The 19168-nt window shown below is 39.8% G+C and overlaps 1 protein-coding gene across 1 annotated transcript; it reads left to right on the top strand.

Moving 5' to 3' along the window:
• Nucleotides 1-1079: 1079 nt before the first annotated feature.
• Nucleotides 1080-9847, top strand: LOC120783261 (adenosine receptor A1-like). The gene is made up of 4 exons (XM_040116129.1): nt 1080-1995; nt 5398-5692; nt 5849-6120; nt 6283-9847. The coding sequence occupies exons 1-4, from the start codon at nt 1655-1657 to the stop codon at nt 6407-6409; spliced, it is 1035 nt and encodes a 344-aa protein (XP_039972063.1). The 5' UTR covers nt 1080-1654; the 3' UTR covers nt 6410-9847.
• The last annotated feature ends 9321 nt before the right edge of the window (nt 9848-19168 follow it).

Consider the following 19168-nt stretch of genomic DNA (forward strand, 5'->3'; position numbering starts at 1 on the left):
CAAGTAAAGGCACCCCTACAGAAAGAAAAAGGGGGCAAAAGTAAACAATTAATGAGCTCATGTGAATTCAGCCGAGTTCTTCAGCCAAGTGTGAGTACACCTTTAACAAAATTGCACATTCTCATGTCATAAAGCCGAAGGATTACAAGCACCCAATCCTTATTTCTTTTATTTCTTCGGGGTGAATTGGTGTAGCTACTTCTCAGCAAGAGGTTGCTCAAACAAGGACAAAATATGAAAGTAAATTTGGTGGCCCCAAGTTCAGTGCCCCTGGTGTGAACCGCTCTGATGGTTTGATCCAGAGCGGTGGAAGTGATCGTGATGAGAGTCATGGAAGAGGTACAGAAAAATGAATGACTGAGGGCACAGTCAGACATGAATCATTCTCAGGGGAAGGACCTTCAGTGTGGTGAAGGAGAGAGAAAGAGGCCTCAAGTGTGATCATTTTCTGTCCGTTCACAGGTTGTCAGAGTGTTGAGCTGCATTTTTGGAGTTTAGATTGGAGAAGATGGTGAGTTTGTCCAAAGTGTCTCTATTCTAAAGCTGAAGTCCCATTACCAATTTAAAAAAATGCACGTAGTGTATCCGTGTGTACGGTAAGTGTTCATGCTTCCCGTGTGCATGCAAAAACACATGCTTTTATTCAGCTATTATTTGAGTCACATTTACATCCACAGTATCTACTGTAGGTTTGTTTGTGTGCACCTGCCGTGCAGCTGAGTCATTCTGTTTTCCACTGAAATCAAGCTGATGTTACACAGTATTGTTTTAGTGTCTCCCTCCAACACAGAGCATGTGACCATTTGTCTTCATCCAGCTTCCTTTTTCTGTGCATCCTCTCCAGAGTTTCAAAGTTTCACAAGCGTATACTTTACACCCACTCTTCATTTCGGCACCATAACTAGTCATACTGAGGAAAAACATCAAGTCTAGATAACTTTTTTTTTTTTTTTAATCACATAAATAATGAAAGCTGTGGACATTTTGATGTGATAAGACGCACCAATCATGTGAATACACGTTAGATGTCCTCCTCCTCATAACTCAGTGTTTCTACTCCCAGAGTGGCCAAGCTTTAACTCAGTCACACATGACTTCTTAGAAAGAAGATAAGGAAGTTTTGATCACAATATGAACTCCCTGCTTGATCGTTACACACTGCATCTAAACTGGGGTTATTTCACAAGGGAACACTTTGGATGCGGGAAATAAATATTTGCGTGTCTTAAAGTGATAAAAGCTGGTTTCTGAGGAAGTTTTGGACTCGTGCACGACCTGTGTTTATTTTTTTCAACCTCTGACATATGCCTGACACTGATGGACGGAACACTGCTAATCCGCTCTTTGGGAAGTTGTGTGTGACTCATTCAGTGTCCCTGGTCCTTTCCAGGTCCGTTGGTCCTCCCAGCGGGGCTCCCGGGACCGCATCATTATCGGAATCACCGTCATATGTAAAACAGGTTCTGCGTCTGGCGCGCACAGATCGCTGGAGAATGTAGAGCAACAGACACTACCTCTACCTCCGCGGGACATTAAACATGCGAAGTCAAGGTCTGGGGGTCTCAGTCGGCACCCAAAAACTCAAGCGGGGAACTCGCTCGACGTGTTTCGGCTCTTTCTCCGCGGAGCGCACACTCATCCAGCATCCGTGATCATGACTTCGGGTCTGTCTGACACTAAAGTCCTCTACATCGTGATGGAGGCGGTGATCGCCGTGTCCTCGGTCGTCGGGAACGTGATGGTGGTCTGGGCAGTGCTTATTAACCGCTCTCTGAGAGATACCACGTTTTGTTTCATCGTCTCCCTGGCCTTGGCTGACATTGCGGTCGGGGCTCTTGTCATCCCCCTCGCCATAACCATCAGCATCGGACTCCAGACTCACTTCTACAGCTGCTTGCTCTTCTCCTGCACAATGCTCGTCCTCACGCAAAGTTCGATCCTGGCGCTGCTGGCCATCGCCATCGACCGCTATCTGAGAGTCAAAATACCCATGAGGTAGGCCTAAAGGTGAATGCCTCTAGTTTTCAATATCTTGCCTCAATCACAGAAAGCCTTTGTGTCTGGATCGCGCCTCGGGCCAAGGGCACCCGCCGAAACGCTCCTTCCAGTGGCACGCAGGGTTTTCTTTTCACGTCCATCCCCAAATGATTGTGGCATGATGGGTACATGGCTATCTGATCGTTTGAATTAGTTTACACTAACCTTAATGTTGGGCTGCATTAATATGCTTGGACATCTCTCTAATATCTCTGCAGCCTGTAAGCGATAAAGGCAGTGGTTTGTAAGATTGTGACATTGTCTCGCCTGATTTTACCGATTCATAGAACAGGATTTTTTCACTTATTCATTCAGTCATGCATTATTTATTTATTTATTTTCTAATTACTTATTAAGTGTAGATTTCCAACGCATAATTTCCCCCCAAGTCCTGATTGAAAAGGAGCAGAAAGAAGACAAGAAATCCTATTAACTGCATGCCCTCTTCCAAAAATAAATAAAAAAATAAATAAAATACATAAATAAACACATAGCATAAGCATAGATGGTCTGACTCTGCTAGTGTTTTGAACTTACAATTTCTCTAATTGTTAAATATGTTCCCTTTAAAATAAATAGGCTGTAGGGCAGTTTTTGGATGATTTATTTGGAGGTCTGATTATGTATTTCAGCTGCAAAGATACTTTTATCACACATCAAAGAGAAAGATAGATAGATAATCTTGGTGTTTATTTTATTTAAACATGTGGGATTTAGACTGGAATGCTAAAGGTCCAGCGAAGGCTCCAAGCCCATATTTGTACTTTTAAAACTGTTGAATTCACATCTGTGGGGATGCAATCTGTTTCCCAATCAGACATAAACATGTGCAAGAAGCATGTGGAGGTCTTACATGCTGTACTTGATCTTTGTCTCTTCTGGTCTGGATTGGTTAGAGGCAACATCATGACTGAAACTAGTAGGTGTGACAATTAGAACGGGAGATTTTAAAACTGTGAATATCATCAGCATTTTTGCAATCCTTTGTTTGCCTTGGCTCACCATAGTTTAGATTAAAACTAAAGTTTCCGCTTCAGGCTGGTTCATTTGACAATGAGCCGGGAAGAGCCTGGCAGAGAATGCATGACTGGTCAATAGGCTCATGGTGGCTGGTTGATGCATTGCATAATTTCTTAAGCTGGCAACCAACACACACACACACATAAAAACATGTACACACACTGCACTCTGCCACTGTGAGAACATTAATACAGGGTACTATGACACTACATGGGAGACATTTGAAATATATTGTGTGTATTTTATGAATACTATAGGTTTAACTGTTATTTATCAGTGTTCTGCAGGGTTTCTCAGTCCTTTTTATCATACAGCGGTGAACATCTACTACATTTGGTGTCAATATAAGGGAATCAGCAGTAAGTTTTTCAAAATGTGCCTTATTCCAAAACAGGATGAACAAGAGAACTGTGTATATAATTTTAAAAAGGCTGCATTATATCTTTATCTTTTTCTGTAAAATTATTAGTAAAATCATGTGTGTATCAAGTCCTGAAATAATTCTCTTCAGGATTGGCATTAGCGGCAGAAAAAGTGGTACTGGTGTGTCCCCACAAAGGAAAAACAAAGAAGATGCACATTTTATAGATTCATAAATCTGAGAAAATATATCTCCACCGCACCGATGATTCATTTTAGCCAGAGACTCTCATCTGGACAACTTCAAATTTCAAACACCGGTGAATTGTTTTCTACTGTCTCGTGGTAAAGTCATAATGTGAGCAAGAAACTGAGTTCCCCTCCCTAAACCATCCCTGGGACTCTGGAGGGATACAGTTAGGCAAGCACTGATTGCTTTTTATAGCAGAGGCTGTTTGGAAGCACACTGTGCTTCCACACCGTACGATAAGGGTGGTCTGTCTGAGATTTGAAAATGTCCCAAGTATCGCTGGGGGGCTTAGCTGGGGGATAGGATTTGCAGGTAGGAGACAAGGATCAGAATTCCACAGGGAAGTATAGATAGATGGACAACAGTCAAATCCAGAACGTAATTTCTTTCAGACCGACAGCTGAGCTTTACTAGCAGCTGTTATGGGGATATGAGTACACAAGTTGAGATAAAAACTGACGTCACATATGGGAACTCATTAAACATCCTTTCAGTCATTCGTCCTGTGTTGTGTCTGCCTCAGTTTGGCTAAACTCTGAGTGAGTGTGCACTTTATATGACAGAGTGTGTGAGGAAAGGGCAACTGAGAAGGGGGGAGGGTATGAAAGTTTTCCTGTGACACATTTTATGGTGGTGGGTTTTTCTGTGTTAGCCAGCGAGCAGGTGTAATAATAGAGAAAAAAAAATGTGCCTCACATATGTGAGAGAGCGCGACTGTGAGAAGAAGAAAGAGCTCCTTTTGTCAGCTTTGAGTTAGCTCTGACTCTTTAGAAATAAAGGTTGAATTAAAAATCAACTGTTTATCATAGTCCCGTCGACAATGACTAATTCATGGGCCTGTCAAATAGCAGACTGTTGTGTGGAAGAGCCACAATTGGTAACATCCCACGCAGAAATGTCTTAGCTTGTTTCTGCTTGACGTTTGAGCCTAAGAAGTGCAGTGACTTCTGGATAAAGGAAGATTTAACAGAGAGTATGTAATCTGCTGCCATGCTACAGAGAGATCAAAAAGACTTTGGGGAATTAAAGGAAAAAATAAGCAGAACAGTTTATGATAGGCCTATAGTTTTGTCGAATATAACAACGCCGCAAACTGCAACCTTAAAGCAAGGTTGTGTAACTTTTTAAAGTATAAATAACACATTCTTCCTTTAATAAATAAAGATTTTAATTCATAAGCAATAATTCACTCAATACAACACCCTAAGGAGTTTTGTTGGTAGGTTTGGTATGACCAATAGCTTATGGTTGATAAATCTTAGCTAATCTTAGAAAACTTTGAAAACTTAGAAAAACTCTAACACTCACATTACTAAGCCATTTTGTTGCACTATGTTTTATTATTTGTCCTTATCCTGTAATTGTCACATGTGGCAGCAGTGGACACTGTTCAACAAAAGTTACAATCTTGCTTTAAAAGTTGAAACAACATGCCACGATCCAGTCAAAACAAAACGATGTGGTTGCTGTTTTAGATTGCCTATAAACATGACACAAAAAGACAAGATTTTTCTGTCATTTTTGCCAATCCTGGGACTCAGAGTGTACACATTTTGAAAGATTACACATTAATAGTTAGTAAGGAGCAGATTAATTGATAGTAAAAAAAAAAAGCACTTTCTCTTTGAAATCTGATATCCATCTGGCAAAACTAGTATCACTGTCACACTCTTTGTTTGTCCACAGAAATTTTTGTTCTCAATGCATTATCTTCTCCCTTGTTGCCATAGCTACAAGCGGGTTGTGACCCCTCGGCGAGCCGGCACGGCCGTGTTATTGTGTTGGCTGGTGTCCATAATAGTGGGCCTCATGCCTATGTTTGGCTGGAATAACCTGCAGCATCTCCGTGACAATGGCTCTCGGATCACTGATGACCTCTTGGTGACCTGCGAATTTGAGACAGTCATCAGCATGGACTACATGGTCTATTTCAACTTCTTCGGCTGGGTACTGCCCCCTCTGCTCCTCATGCTGGCCATCTACGTTGAGATTTTCTACATGATCCACAAGCAGCTTAACAAGAAGGTGAGACTTTCTTCCTCTTGTGTAGGACAAACCTGGTGACTTTGTTTGACATACAGCAATCTAAAGACAATTTGTATTGAAAACAGATTTACTGGGAACTGATTAGACTAAAGCTAAATTTATATGCTGATGATCTTTTCCTTTATCTCTCTGTAGGTGACAGCGAGCCACACAGATCCGAGACGTTACTTTGGCAAGGAGCTCAAGCTAGCCAAGTCTCTCGCCCTTGTTCTTTTCCTCTTCGCTGTCAGCTGGCTCCCTCTTCACATCATCAATTGCATCACCCTCTTCTGCCCTGCCTGCGACAAGCGAGCATTCCTCATGTATATCGCCATCATCCTTAGCCACGGCAACTCGGCTGTCAACCCCATTGTTTACGCTTTCCGCATCAAGAAATTCCACACAGCGTTCCGCAGGATCTGGAAACAGTACGTGCTTTGTCTGGATCCAATTGGTCGGCTCCCTCAAAGAGGGAGCCAGACAGGACAGAGTCATGAGAGGAGGCTGCGGCAGAATGATGATGACGATGATGATGTGTGACCTTTTGGAAACTAATTGTATTGCTGTGTAACTGTAATGTTTCACTACAGGGCTTCACAGAATGGAAAGGACTTTGGCTTTCTTTTCACACTCGAGGGATTACTGGTCAAAATGGCCTTAACGGCATCGAGGGACGCCAGAGGGACGAACAGACGACGGAGCTCCATCGTTGACTAAATGATTTCCTCCATCCAACATGCTTCAAGAGGACAGGGCGACAAATCAGCATGGAGACGAAACCAACATCCTAAATCAGGCTTTGATTTAGATAAGACTATTTTTTTTTTGTTTCTCCACTGGCTGACAGAAATAATGATGATGTCGTATGGGATAAGGGGCTTCTCATCAGTTTCAACACCAACCTGTTGAACTTGAATAAGTAAGTGTATATCTGTCGCACATATGGTAATGTATCTTGTATCGTGTTTTTTTATCTGAACTAAAACTAATGGCCTTTTCACATGAATAATCTCAAATAGTTAAGCATCTTATGTTCTTAATTTACATTTGCTTATTTCTGTGGCCTGGTTGACAGAAAATGAAGAAGGAACTGAGTAAAAAGCTAGCATTGTGCTAATAATAGGAATCTGGTATACCAGTGAGCAAGCACAAAGTTTGCGCAACCAGCTTGGTGCTTCGAGAGGAACCAGGATACAGGATGTATATGCAGATTGCATGGAAGGAAAAAAAAGTTAAATTGAATCACTTGGCATTAAAAACCAGGATCTTTGGAGTGATGAACCTCTCGTTTACCAACTGTGCTAATGGCAAAATTACGCAGTAACTCATCAGACTCATGGCCTTTACACACATGGCTGGTGGTGCATTAGCACACGTGAAGGTTTTTTGAAATTTCTGAGACCATCTGAATGACAGAATGACTAATACTAGCTAATAGTTGCAGCTGAAAATAGCAGCCCATGGTTAAAGAAAATGTACTACTAAATGTGTAACTCTTTAGCTGCATCAGTGTTGTTCAATAGAAGGCTGTGAATCTAAAGAATGTTCTCCTCCATCCAATGACCTTCATTTGATCCTGGTAATAATCATGTTAATCCTAAAACGTACCTCTACTTTACATGTATCTGCAGGCCCTTTCTAATACGCACAGGTGTTTTAACGGTCAGTTTTTCAAACTCTTTCTCCTAATTCATTGTGATGAAGTACGGTTACTAGTGTAGCATCATCACATCCTCTCTGTTAATTTTGTTACAGGCCTGGCTTAAACTGACAAGTGTTAACCTTTGAAATGACACTGATAATATGTACTGTATGTATCTGATGTATGTATAAATATTAATGGGAGATTGTATAAGACTGTATAAAATTCATCTCACTGAACAAACAGCTGTGTATCTCTGATGTATGCTCTTACAGTTGTTGAAGCGAGCAGATTGGGAAATCCACCCTCCGAGCAACTCATTAGATTTTTTTTGTGTGTGACGACAAATAGTAAATAAACTAGAAACCATCTTGCGATGGGATCACACCAGCCACGATGCCTGTTAACATGTTGACGTTGTGACCCATGAGTACTCAGTAGTCATCACTGCATTATTACATGAGTAGTCAGTACATGTGGGTCAGGCCACGCCCATCATTGAACTCTGCCTTCATTTTGATCTCAACTACAAACCAGTAAAGTTTTGTGACTTTATCTTGCACGGTCGTGACGCTATCATGGTGACACACTCTGTCCACAGAAAGACAGACAGACAGACATATAAATGCCTGCCAAAGTACTCAAAACTTCCTCTATGGTAGTTCCTGCTGCCTTCAGGACCTCCAGGTTTCTCCGGGACCACCTTTTGCCATGAAACACAGAGAATCGTAGGGTGAAAACAATAGCAGAAACGCCGTTGCGGCTGGTAAATAATGTCAGAGCATATGGAGATCCCTGATTTAATTCATAATGCTGTATGTGCATTAGCAGGTGGAAGCATCAAAATCCACTCTCTGCTTTATGACAGAAATAGCATCTCACACTGGGTTGCAACATATACAGAATACACACACACTTACACCCATTGTATGTCTTCACAAGACAAGTGTACTCGTTGTATTTCCAATGCTGCTCTTGTAACATTGTTTCCATGTGATTCTCTTCTTATTTTGTGCCCATGTGAAACCTTTTTAAAGCCACTATGTGTAGAGTTAGCATACTGCAAATGCTATGTTGGCAAATCTCCGGGTTATTACATGCAGTCTAAAGGCCTGGTCACACCACGATTGAAAAAGGCAAAATTTCACAGCAAAATCACTTCATTTCAATGGAATCTCTGCAATCAGATGATCAGAAGCTCAAGGAGGTGTAATTAATTTACTCTAATTAATTACTCTCATGTCACGTTCACCTTTGGTGAATTTTAATGTGTGAATTTGCACCTTTGACCAATAGCAAGCTAACCTGACAATGCTGACCTTTGAGGGGACAGAGAACTAGAGAGTCCAAAATACAGGAAGCTATCATAGCCTATTAGCTGTGTTGTGCCATTCACTTTTATTCAAAATCCTCTGTCATAACAAAACCTGTTGTGCAAAAGAGCAATGGTTTACTTCCAGTCATGAGACAGGAGTTCATGGCACAAATACGTCTTTCCAATTAACTATGAAGATACTGTTGCGTTAGTGACCGAGCCAAGCTAAAAAGCTAATGAAGTTGAATGAATTAAGTAACTGACTGTTACAAAGCTCGTTAGCTCGGAGAGCTTCAATTTCCTGGCTGAATAAGTTTTCAGTGAAGGAAATGGTGTGCAATGGTGAACAAAATGCCAGGGAAAGTAAACGCAACAGTAGAGAGAAAAACAGAGAGAAGCTCTCTGAGCTGCTGTGACTAGCTAGAGGCTAATCTAGAGGCTGACTGGGGTGATAGCAGGTTAGCTCGCCAGCTACAGCAGTTCACCAATTAGCCCTGCCCCATCTATTTCGTATGGACAACAGGATGTCTTTTTGTGGTGTGACTGCCGCTTAACACTGTTTTTTTTTTTTTTTTATCAACACCGGGGGCAACAGAGTAGGATATTTTTCATTTTTTTATTTTTTAAATACACATAGTGGCTTTAAGTTTTGATGTGTTCACTTTTACTGAACCCATGTGATATATGAAACATGATTTGTGCAATATTCTCAGATGTACATAGACAATATCAGAAAAATTCTATGGCTTAGATATTGTACATGTAGACATGTTAATGAGAATCAAGTGCTGGAGGCCTCACAGCAGTATGTGCTAATATATTGAGCTTTGTCAATCTGTAATTATGAGTGAATAAATAGGTCAGTAGTTGGAGTCAAAACACAGAAAGTAGACTTTTTATTTAATTTATTACATTGATTCAGTGAAGTTTGTGTTATCTGCTGTGCTGCTGGAAAATACATTTACATAACACATGATAAAAGAAATAAAGTTGTTTTTATCATGGACGCTAACTACAAAAAATGTAATGACTGCCAAGTAGTTTTGTTATTCTTAACAAGTCAATGTCATTAGTTACTTTTCAAATACCACAGTATCTCTCTCTCTCTGCCTCTCCCTCTTTTTGTCAAATACACACGCTCATACAGACAAGTCACGTCAAGTTTATTATGTAGCCTAAAATCACATTTGATAATAAAATTCAGTAATTTAAAAAAGAATTGACATCAAAGATGTCTGTGTTGAATTTTTTTTTTTCCAACAAAGCCATCATTATTGTTATTTTGACAAGTCAAAATATCTGCTGAGAAAAAAGCGAATTAATCTTATTCTTAATGCCGGCTCTGATGCTACAAAGCTATTACGATTCACGTCAGACAACAAAACATTATTTGAGAAGGAGATGGGCAAGATGGACTTTTGACAGGGAAGAAAAGAAAAACTGGTGATCCTCGTTAAGAAAAAAAATATCTGTCAGATTCAAAATATGAAGAAGCCTTTCAGTTTAGTGGTTTAGTCTTGTGTCTTTTGTGTCTAAAATCCCAGGCAGTTTGAGCAAAGATTAATTAGTTTTTTTAATTACATTACAATTACATTTTGTACAACAGAAACTGACTAGACACATTTATTACTATTACCTTCATCATTGATAATCAGGATGTTTATACTACTGTGAACGGAAACTTCAGTGTATGATAAGTCTCTTTGAGGCCCATTAATCCTTGGCTGGGAACTGCTGCATGTATGCAGTTTTATCATGTAGTTTTTGTTCTTAATGAGCTCTGTTTTTGCTTATTCTAAATGAAGCCCCTTAGTATTGATACTTTTAAATGGAAACTCAGACTTAAAGGCGTGCACACAGTGCCTGTTGGAAATATTCACCCTATAAATAGAGCTTGTGGCTCTGGATCCACCCCCCAGCTGGATTCATGCCCGGTGGCCCCAGAACTCCCTCGTCATGTCTCACAGAGTTAGTGGGGAGTTGATGCAGACTGCCAAACAGAGAGAGGTGAGAAGTGTTACTGTGCAAACAGCTCGACTTTGGGGGTGGTTGTGAATATCTTCTGGACCAAGAAAGCAACAACTGTGAATTACTTAAAATCAAATAAATACATGACTAGCAAATTCACGTAACGTCTGATTCATGTTTCTTTGAAGAAGGTATTCGGTGTGTGTGTCAAGACTGTCGGCAAGAATTTCACATATTCATGTGCACCCTTGACTTTCCTCCTTCGACACAGAGGTGAAAATCTACAGTCAGATGCCTTTACATTCCAGTGTGTACCGCAGCCAGAGGGCTGCAGGTACTGTGATCGCCCTTGTTCATTTGGCTAAAGAAGTTGTTAATAGTTATCATGCAAATGAGTTGGAACGGGGCAACTTCTTCTGATCATTTTTACGAGAAGAGCTTTTAAGATATATTTCTGACCTTTTATTATGTTATTTCCCAACTCGATCCCTGAGATCCTAAGATTCCTCTTCTCGTCGCACCAAGGTCTAGACCTGAACATAAAAGTGATGGGGCCTTAACAGTCCGTAGACTTTGGAAAGACTTGCATGAAGGGAGAAGGGATGCAAAGCCTATTTCTTTGATTTAATCACTTTTACAAACCCACTTTTATAAAATTCTTTTCGGGTAATTATTTTAATTGTATTTGTGTTTTTGTAGTTTTAATCTTTGTGTTTTTTTTGTTTTGTTTTGTTTTTTATAAATTGTAAAGCACTTCGTAACTTTGTTTTGAAAATTCTTTATAAAAAAGTTTATAATTATTATTATAAATTGTATTATTACGATATTGTAAAAATGTTTATAAAACGCCAAAACATAAAAATGTCAGAATCATATCAATAATTTACCGATACACAAATTATTTCGACATTTTTATTGAAATCATTACAAAAGCTAACAACAAATTGCAAATAAAAAGAAAGCAGCCTATAAACCATTTATTCTAAATGATTCAGTGCATTGACTTTTTGCTGCTTCCACCCTGCACGTGTGGACAAGTATTGCTATAACTTGTAGCTAAAACATCTAAGTTTCCAAATATGCCAAATATGTCCTACTTCAGTGTGAACAAACACATATAAAAAGTTACATGCACACCTGGGTTTGAATCATTTCATTTCGAATGTTTCCCTCCATGTAAGCATTGCATACATTGTTGGAAACGCTGTAAAACTAGAAGCTGAATATAACTTAATGAGACTGAATCATTTGAAGAAAATCAGGGTTTGATAGGTTAAGACATATCAGTGCACCCGTATATTTTTTTGGAAAACTGAGTGACAGAAAAAATTCAAGTAGTTTTCATAAAAATGGCATATGCTGATTAAATACACACAGTTTAAATACATATGGATGGGAACATGGTGGGTTTAATGGTTGTTGTAAGTTATCATTGCAGAAATTACAATCAGTTGGTAAAAGCAACTGATTTCTGACACTGTGACACATCAACAAATTTAGTAATTTAAATGAATATTAATCTAATGTTTAATCTAGTGAGAAATGCCGAAGCCCAATACAATACCCGCATGAATGAAACATAAAACAAACAACATACTTGGAGCCTACACCAATGATAACTCAGAAAACTACTCTTCAGACAATTAAAATTGTCTGTTTTATACCAGCGCAAGCAGTGACCTAGCGGAAAAAAAAAATTCAGTAATATCATGTTTTGATATTAGGTGTTTTATATTACTTTTTATTAGACTGAAAGTTATTTAAAAGGGGCTATTTGTAAGTTTTCTCTGCCACCAAATGTGGTGTCTTGGCAGGAGCAGGTGGTGGTGACGGTCGCTTACAAAGAGCTTCAGCCATCATTACTTTTACAAGACGAGGAGTCATCATATGCCCTTTGTGCAGCGCTAATTCTTCGGGGCAGCCAGGACGCTACAGTGACTCGCTATCGGAAAGTGCTGAGAGGGGCCAGCCAAGCCGGGGCCAGCTGCTTACCAAGCTAACTTCATTAGAAGAAAAGAAGTGATGGAAATAGAATTAAAACATGAGTTAACATTGGCGTCGCTTGTCACTGCTGAAGACAGCTCTTGGAGAGTAAAGGAATGAAGTTTGATGCTGACCTCACAACATTTCTTCTAGACTGGTAAGTAAACAACTGTTAATGCTCATGTTGGCTATGAAGCGATAGCAAATACTTATATATAGCACCTCTAAATCACTGATTGATTTCTTTATAATAACCTACTTGGGAAAGCCATTAATTCCTGTTATTTATTGCCCCATGCAGTGCATGGAGTGCAAGTCAGCAGGAAGTGAAACAATTTCTCTCAATAGCAGCTGCAATTCATTTTATCACCTTCTATAAAGTGTCTTAAAATAAAATTTCCTCGACTTGTGACATGCACTTGCAACACTAGAACATGAGGTTAATGCCAGATAATCTAAAAGGAAACATAAGTGTGATCAGACATCTGCCTGTGTGATAACCCTGAAAAGACAGATTACGGACTGATAAAGTGGCTCCGCAATGTCATTTGGTAAAATGTTGTCGTCCAAATAGGCGTACTTGATTATCTTGATTAGAGGCTCGTTTGGCAAGATTCAGTCAGAAACACATGCCACTTTAACCTGGAAAAAAAACATACAGACACAAAATTACAGGCAAGTCACTCAGAATGAAATTGGACATGTTACTGAAGTCTTCACACATAAATACATAAGAGTGCATATTCCAGATGTCGATCTTGTACAAATCTTGTTTTAACTGCATGATTCCTCAACCTTACATTGTGCAGTAAGACTCAAAACACTTGTTTTGAACTGCATTATACTAATAGTTGTTTTTTTTGTATTCATGTAGTAATTGGCTGCAGTATTAATGCAGGATACGTACACAGTATATAAGAAAAGAAACTGTCAATTTCAGTTTCTAAAATGAGTAATAATACAAATTAGGCGGGAATTCAGACCAAAAAAAGAAGTTACCTTCACGAGTACAGATGTTACTCGTTTGTGAGGACGTATTGTTTCAGGTGCTGGTCTTACAAAAAAACATGATTCAGCAAATCCAGTTTGAGTAATAGATTCACGAGTAGGGCTTATCAGACACTTCCAGCAAAATTTGCAAATTCATCTGGGACAAGAGTCTATTTACATAATTACAACAATAACAAGCCTGTCTGCTATTTTCTGTAAAGTAATGATGTAGGTTCCAGTCAAATCAGCCTCATGCAGCAGGTTAACTAGTTGAGAGCTGTTGCATTTCATAGGGACTGCAAGCACGAGGTCACAAGGCCACGATGCAGTTTCAGTTGTTTCAGTTTAAAACCACAAGTGGAAGTAATGTAATAAAGGCTTAATTATTGCAAATCAGGGAGAGTAATGAAAAGAAACAGAAACTCAATTTACATCAGATGCACTTTGATGACTGAAAAACATTTCCAATAATTATCTCAATCAAAAGAAAGTTTTTCTTTCTTGAAAAATCTTGGACACCAAATGCCTGATCTGAATCCTCTTCTTCTCCATGTATATTGTTGAGCTGTTGCTTGTGCATTATTTCAATAATTTTTATTTCAATGGTGCATTTTATTTGTCATTATACTGTTATCACTGTAAGTTGGACCATAATGTGAGTAACTGGTGAGGTGCAAAGGGCTGGTACTGCAGTTAAAGACCTTTACCCTTGCAACAATAAACATCTTATCTCAGAAGAGACTTTTCAAGTCTCTTTTACCTTTAATATTATGGTGTTCCCGTTGTCTAACTAAAAAGAAAATATCGGACACAGAGCTCAAGATGCTCCACTCGACAAAACTAAAAATGCAATTAGGTGAAATCGGTGTTCATGTAGTGTCATATTTCTACAAAATCCTAAAATGCAAGGGATCTCAATTAAATTAAAAAAAACAAACAAACAAAAACAAACAAACAAACTACTCACCCATCCACCTTGCTGATCCACCCATTTGTCAACATTCTTGGTGAGGAATGACAACATGGCACTCTTGACTTTATTTTTCAGCTCTGGAATTGATTTCTTGACACAGAGCATGAGGGCCACTGAGGCCCCGATGAGATGCATCTCTGGAGCCACTTCAGCACTCTGAGGCGCCTGAGTCTGGCACAAGACCTCCACACCATGGCTGAATGCTGCATCTACAGCCTGGGGAGGGATGAGACACGAATCAAGATACTGTAGAGCAAGAAATTCAATATTAAGCCAGTGTTACATCATTGTAGACATAAAGGTGGGTCCTGACTACACTTAGAATTCCCTGGTCATCCTCTTCTCAAAGGCCTAAACATGAAATGAAAATACAAAATAAATGACGGCATCTTCAATCCCCTATGGATAATGAAACATTCTATATTATTATAATTATGATTACTTTTATATAGTAGAGAAGGCAAGATTGGATTATTCCTACAGTAGCCACACATGGCAACCAGACTATGGTTACGTTTTGATAACTGAAGTACATAACCCTTGGAAACTTGCTGATGGAGTGTATTATGGCGAAACAAAACCAAAACCAGTTACATGGCCAGCCTAGGGATTAGTGTCACCCAGATACTAGTGATACACTAGTGATAAGAGAATTTTTTTTCCCCATAATTTGAGTGAGCTGAACTTTTATATCTTCTAGTGATCCCATGATTACTGAAGAAATTTAACACATTTGTTTAGTAAATAGTCAACTGTAGTTTTATAAAAACTGCTTACAAAAATAATAATTATTTGAATAATAATTATTGAAGTGTGTGATTGGGCTTATAAATAGCCAGCAGAAGTCTGCTACATGTTTTCTACAACCACAAAATACACAGCACATGGCTATAATAGGTAAAGCAAACAGTGCTAACTCTCCTCATAAGTGTCAAAGAATGTACAAAACCTCTGATCCAGTTCATGTCAATGAGAAAACATATGATAAAGTTTATTTTATGTGCTTGTGTGTGTGTGTGTGTGTGTGTGTGTGTGTGTGTGTGTGTGTGTGTGTGTGTGTGTGTGTGTACCTCTTGTGCTGCCGCTTTCTTAAGGTCAGAAAGTACAGCTTTAAATTTAACGTCGTCATTCAGGGAATCTGCCACATTTTTCAGTTTATCAGCTATCAGAACTGCATCGAAATGATCTGAAAAATCAATCAAACAAACAAACAGTTAGTCAGTGACAGCAGGCTTAAATTAGCCTAAATTAGCTTATTTTGTCGTGTTAGTTCTTGTAACAGTTCGTTACTAAGTGGAACCAGATAGTAACGACTCCGAATTGCAGGTCGGAGGTCGACATGAACGTTTTTTTTCCACTCGGTTGCTGAGAATTACAATTTAAACGATACGACATGAACGCGCCACACACACATAGGTGAACAGCGAAGGATTTAAAAAAAAAACCCAAAAACAAACAAACAAAAACAAATGCAATGGCTACAAACTGTATCCATTGAAAACGAAACCAACCGACAGACAAGTCACCACACCCGATGACCTAAACACCTGCACCATGTGTGCGTTAACGCCACGTTGTCTCATATTTCCTCAATTGTTATCTTAAATGTAAAAATAATAATAATAAAAACCCCTTAAATATAGCCTACAGAATGCTAGTTAACTAATAATGAAAGTGCACGTACTGTATCTGACGTTGCACGTCTCTCAAACACACACACACACACACACACACACACACACACACACACACACACACACACACACACACACACACACACACACACACACACACCGGCACATTAACATTATATCAGCCACGGACAGGAAAAACAAACTAACCCGCGCTGTCAGTCTCCATACAACCGTCGAGTTGTCGATTGCCCAGCTCGTCCTCGTCCTCGTCCTCAAGCAGGCAATTAATAATTTCCCTCGTCTGCCACTCGAACGTAGCTCGGTCGGTTGGCGCCATCGTTATTCCCGATCACTCGAGTGAAAGCGCAGCCGCGGGCGTCGGGGCGGTTGCTGTTAAACTTCCGGTGGTGCCGGCGCTCCCGAGTCACAGGCCACCTGCGGTTACGGATTCGGAATGTGTCCGTCCAATACAGGCAGTTCCGGCAATGACTTCAGCCTCAGCCCGGCCACGGACGTCTCCTCTTAGCATCTAAAATGAACTGGTGGTTCCACATGTCAGCGCCCGGGAACGGTCCGTAAACATCCCAGAGAACCCAAAAGACCTGGGTGATAGCTTTAGCTGAGGAGGCACACATGCAAACAAGTAGCCCTGTGTCCAGCTTTAAAACTCAAAGAAAACACTATTGTGTGGGTTAATTTTGTTAGTTAAATGTGAATAAGGATGCAGCGACAGAAACAGTGGTTCATAGTCCGGGTGACAGCCACAGGAGAAACAACAAACTGTATCGGACGCTACTGTTTAATTTCACTTGCTAATGTTATTTTTATTGCTCATCGCGGGAACCTCAGTCCACACAGAGCATTAATATTAACGCTCGAGACTTAATATTAGACTACATCTATATTTTATGACTTACTTTAAATATATTTGGACGACAGTTTGACCCAGATTTGACCACTGACCACCGGAGGGATGGTTGAAAAAAACAAACAAAACACACACGCAGACACAAGCCACAAGCTGTGTGTGCATTTTATTTCCAGAAGGTGGCGACATCCACCTGCTGATGATGTTTTTTGATGAGGGCTGCCCCACCCTGGCGCGCGCACACACACAAAAAAAATGCTCACACAGACTGAAAATAAATTGAAGCTCATCACCAAAACAATTACATTTTTTTTCCACAGCATAAATATCATTCACATTCCTGATTACAACCGTTGTACACTGGCGGTCATGCATATATATAAGAGCCTGGCATGCACACACAAATGGCAGAATGATAACATGCACAGACAGGCAGCACCATAAGACCACATCACAACAAAATGCATACGGACCAACATGTGTTGGTGTGCACCATCAGACTGACTGGTGCCATCACCTCCATTGAGGTGTATTTACGTCTTGAGCTAACAGCCACCCACCCGCAAACTGAACCAACCAGGCACATGCATTCAGTACGTGCAGTGACCTGCACCTCAGGCCAAACGAGAAGAAACTAGATGAATCAGTGTTGATACTATCAGATGATTGAAAGTATGTTCACTGAAGTGTCTCTTGTTGCGTCTCTGCCAACACATCTAACCCTAAAACTAAGATTAATAATCACCAAATCTCAGGCCTTTTACACTAGACAGTTGAAAGTAAGACTGAGTTTATGTTCTTTAATTATTCATAAATCTCTTTTGGTAAATAGCAACCACTTTGGGAACAATATTATGGCTCTGCCACCCCTCTAGGCTCCTATTAGTCCATATATTGTCATACTATTTAGTATTCCTCTCTCTCTCTCTCTCCTTCTCTTTCCACACAGGAGCCAATCACTAATCAGCATGTGCTTTATTAACCCTCTTCTATTATGGGCACCTTGTAACACCTCATCCTGTGACGCTGATGCCAACGTCCAACCACAACCTTTCCCACCACCAGCAGCAAAGAGTCCACTCAGAATCAGTTTGATCAAGGCATAGTTGTGTTACACACCAATAATAGTGTTAAACAGCATTGTTACAGTGCACCTTAACCTGACAATCTAATCTGCATTTTGTCAAAAATGCATTATCCCACACTTGCTGTATATCCAAGAGCTCTTCTCTTTTGATTGAAAAAGAGCTGCTGACCTCCCATCAGACTTTTGTCACGTTGATGGAAATATGTCCTGTTTTTACGTTACAGTGGCAGCTGCCTTCGCTTATGCGGGCTGACAAAGAGGATGAAAACAATGAGAGAGTGTGTTTCATCCACACGTTTCACTCTGGGATATCAGAAGATGAGATGAAAATTGGGTTGCTCAGTCATGCAATTCCATCTCCTCTGGAAAGAATAAAGCCTTGATTAGGCCTCATGCACTAGAACAATCAGCAGGGGTGTCACAGTCACTTCTGTGCTCTCTGACACACTGAAGTCAGTGTGACAGCAACACGCAAAACTTTGGTTTTCCATATGTCAAAGATGAAATGATCAACAAAACTGATGTGCTTCACCGTACCAGGATTCCCAAATATTAACCCACACTTCATCTGTTGATACCGTAAGAGGTGCTGACCAACAGAAGGGAGGTAGGGTATGACTGGTTATCATGTGAGTTTGTAAGATTGAGTATAATAAACTACATTAAACATGAGGTGATCACAGCAAGGATCTGCAGTTATGTGGTGGTTGGTTATTTGTGAAATTCTAGTACCAGCACTTGGATTTTTGAGCTTCTTCGCATATGCAAGTAATAATAATAAAAAATAAATAAATAAATAAAAAATCCCCAAGAACAAATGTGCTAGTCTAAGGAAAAAACACCTCAGTTATAAATTGTTGTGATGCAACCGACTCAGAGAACCAGGGGGAAAATGTAAAGTCTGGCATTCAAGAAAATGATAGAGTAGATGAAGATGTAGAGAAGATGCTTGATTTACAACAGACAGTGGTGTTTTAAGGTGCTGACTGAATCGAGTATTTTAAGATGCGGTGGAC

This window comes from Xiphias gladius, chromosome 21 (assembly GCF_016859285.1).
Source record: "Xiphias gladius isolate SHS-SW01 ecotype Sanya breed wild chromosome 21, ASM1685928v1, whole genome shotgun sequence".
NCBI classification, from domain to species: domain Eukaryota; kingdom Metazoa; phylum Chordata; class Actinopteri; order Istiophoriformes; family Xiphiidae; genus Xiphias; species Xiphias gladius.

Excerpts from the sequence above, each read along its gene's own strand:
- LOC120783261 (XM_040116129.1), top strand. The coding sequence starts at position 1,655 with ATGACTTCGGGTCTGTCTGACACTAAAGTCCTCTACATCGTGATGGAG. Across the intron at positions 5,693-5,848 it reads ACAAGCAGCTTAACAAGAAG|GTGACAGCGAGCCACACAGA; the intron begins GTGAGACTTTCT and ends ATCTCTCTGTAG. Across the intron at positions 6,121-6,282 it reads TTCCGCAGGATCTGGAAACA|GGCTTCACAGAATGGAAAGG; the intron begins GTACGTGCTTTG and ends GTTTCACTACAG.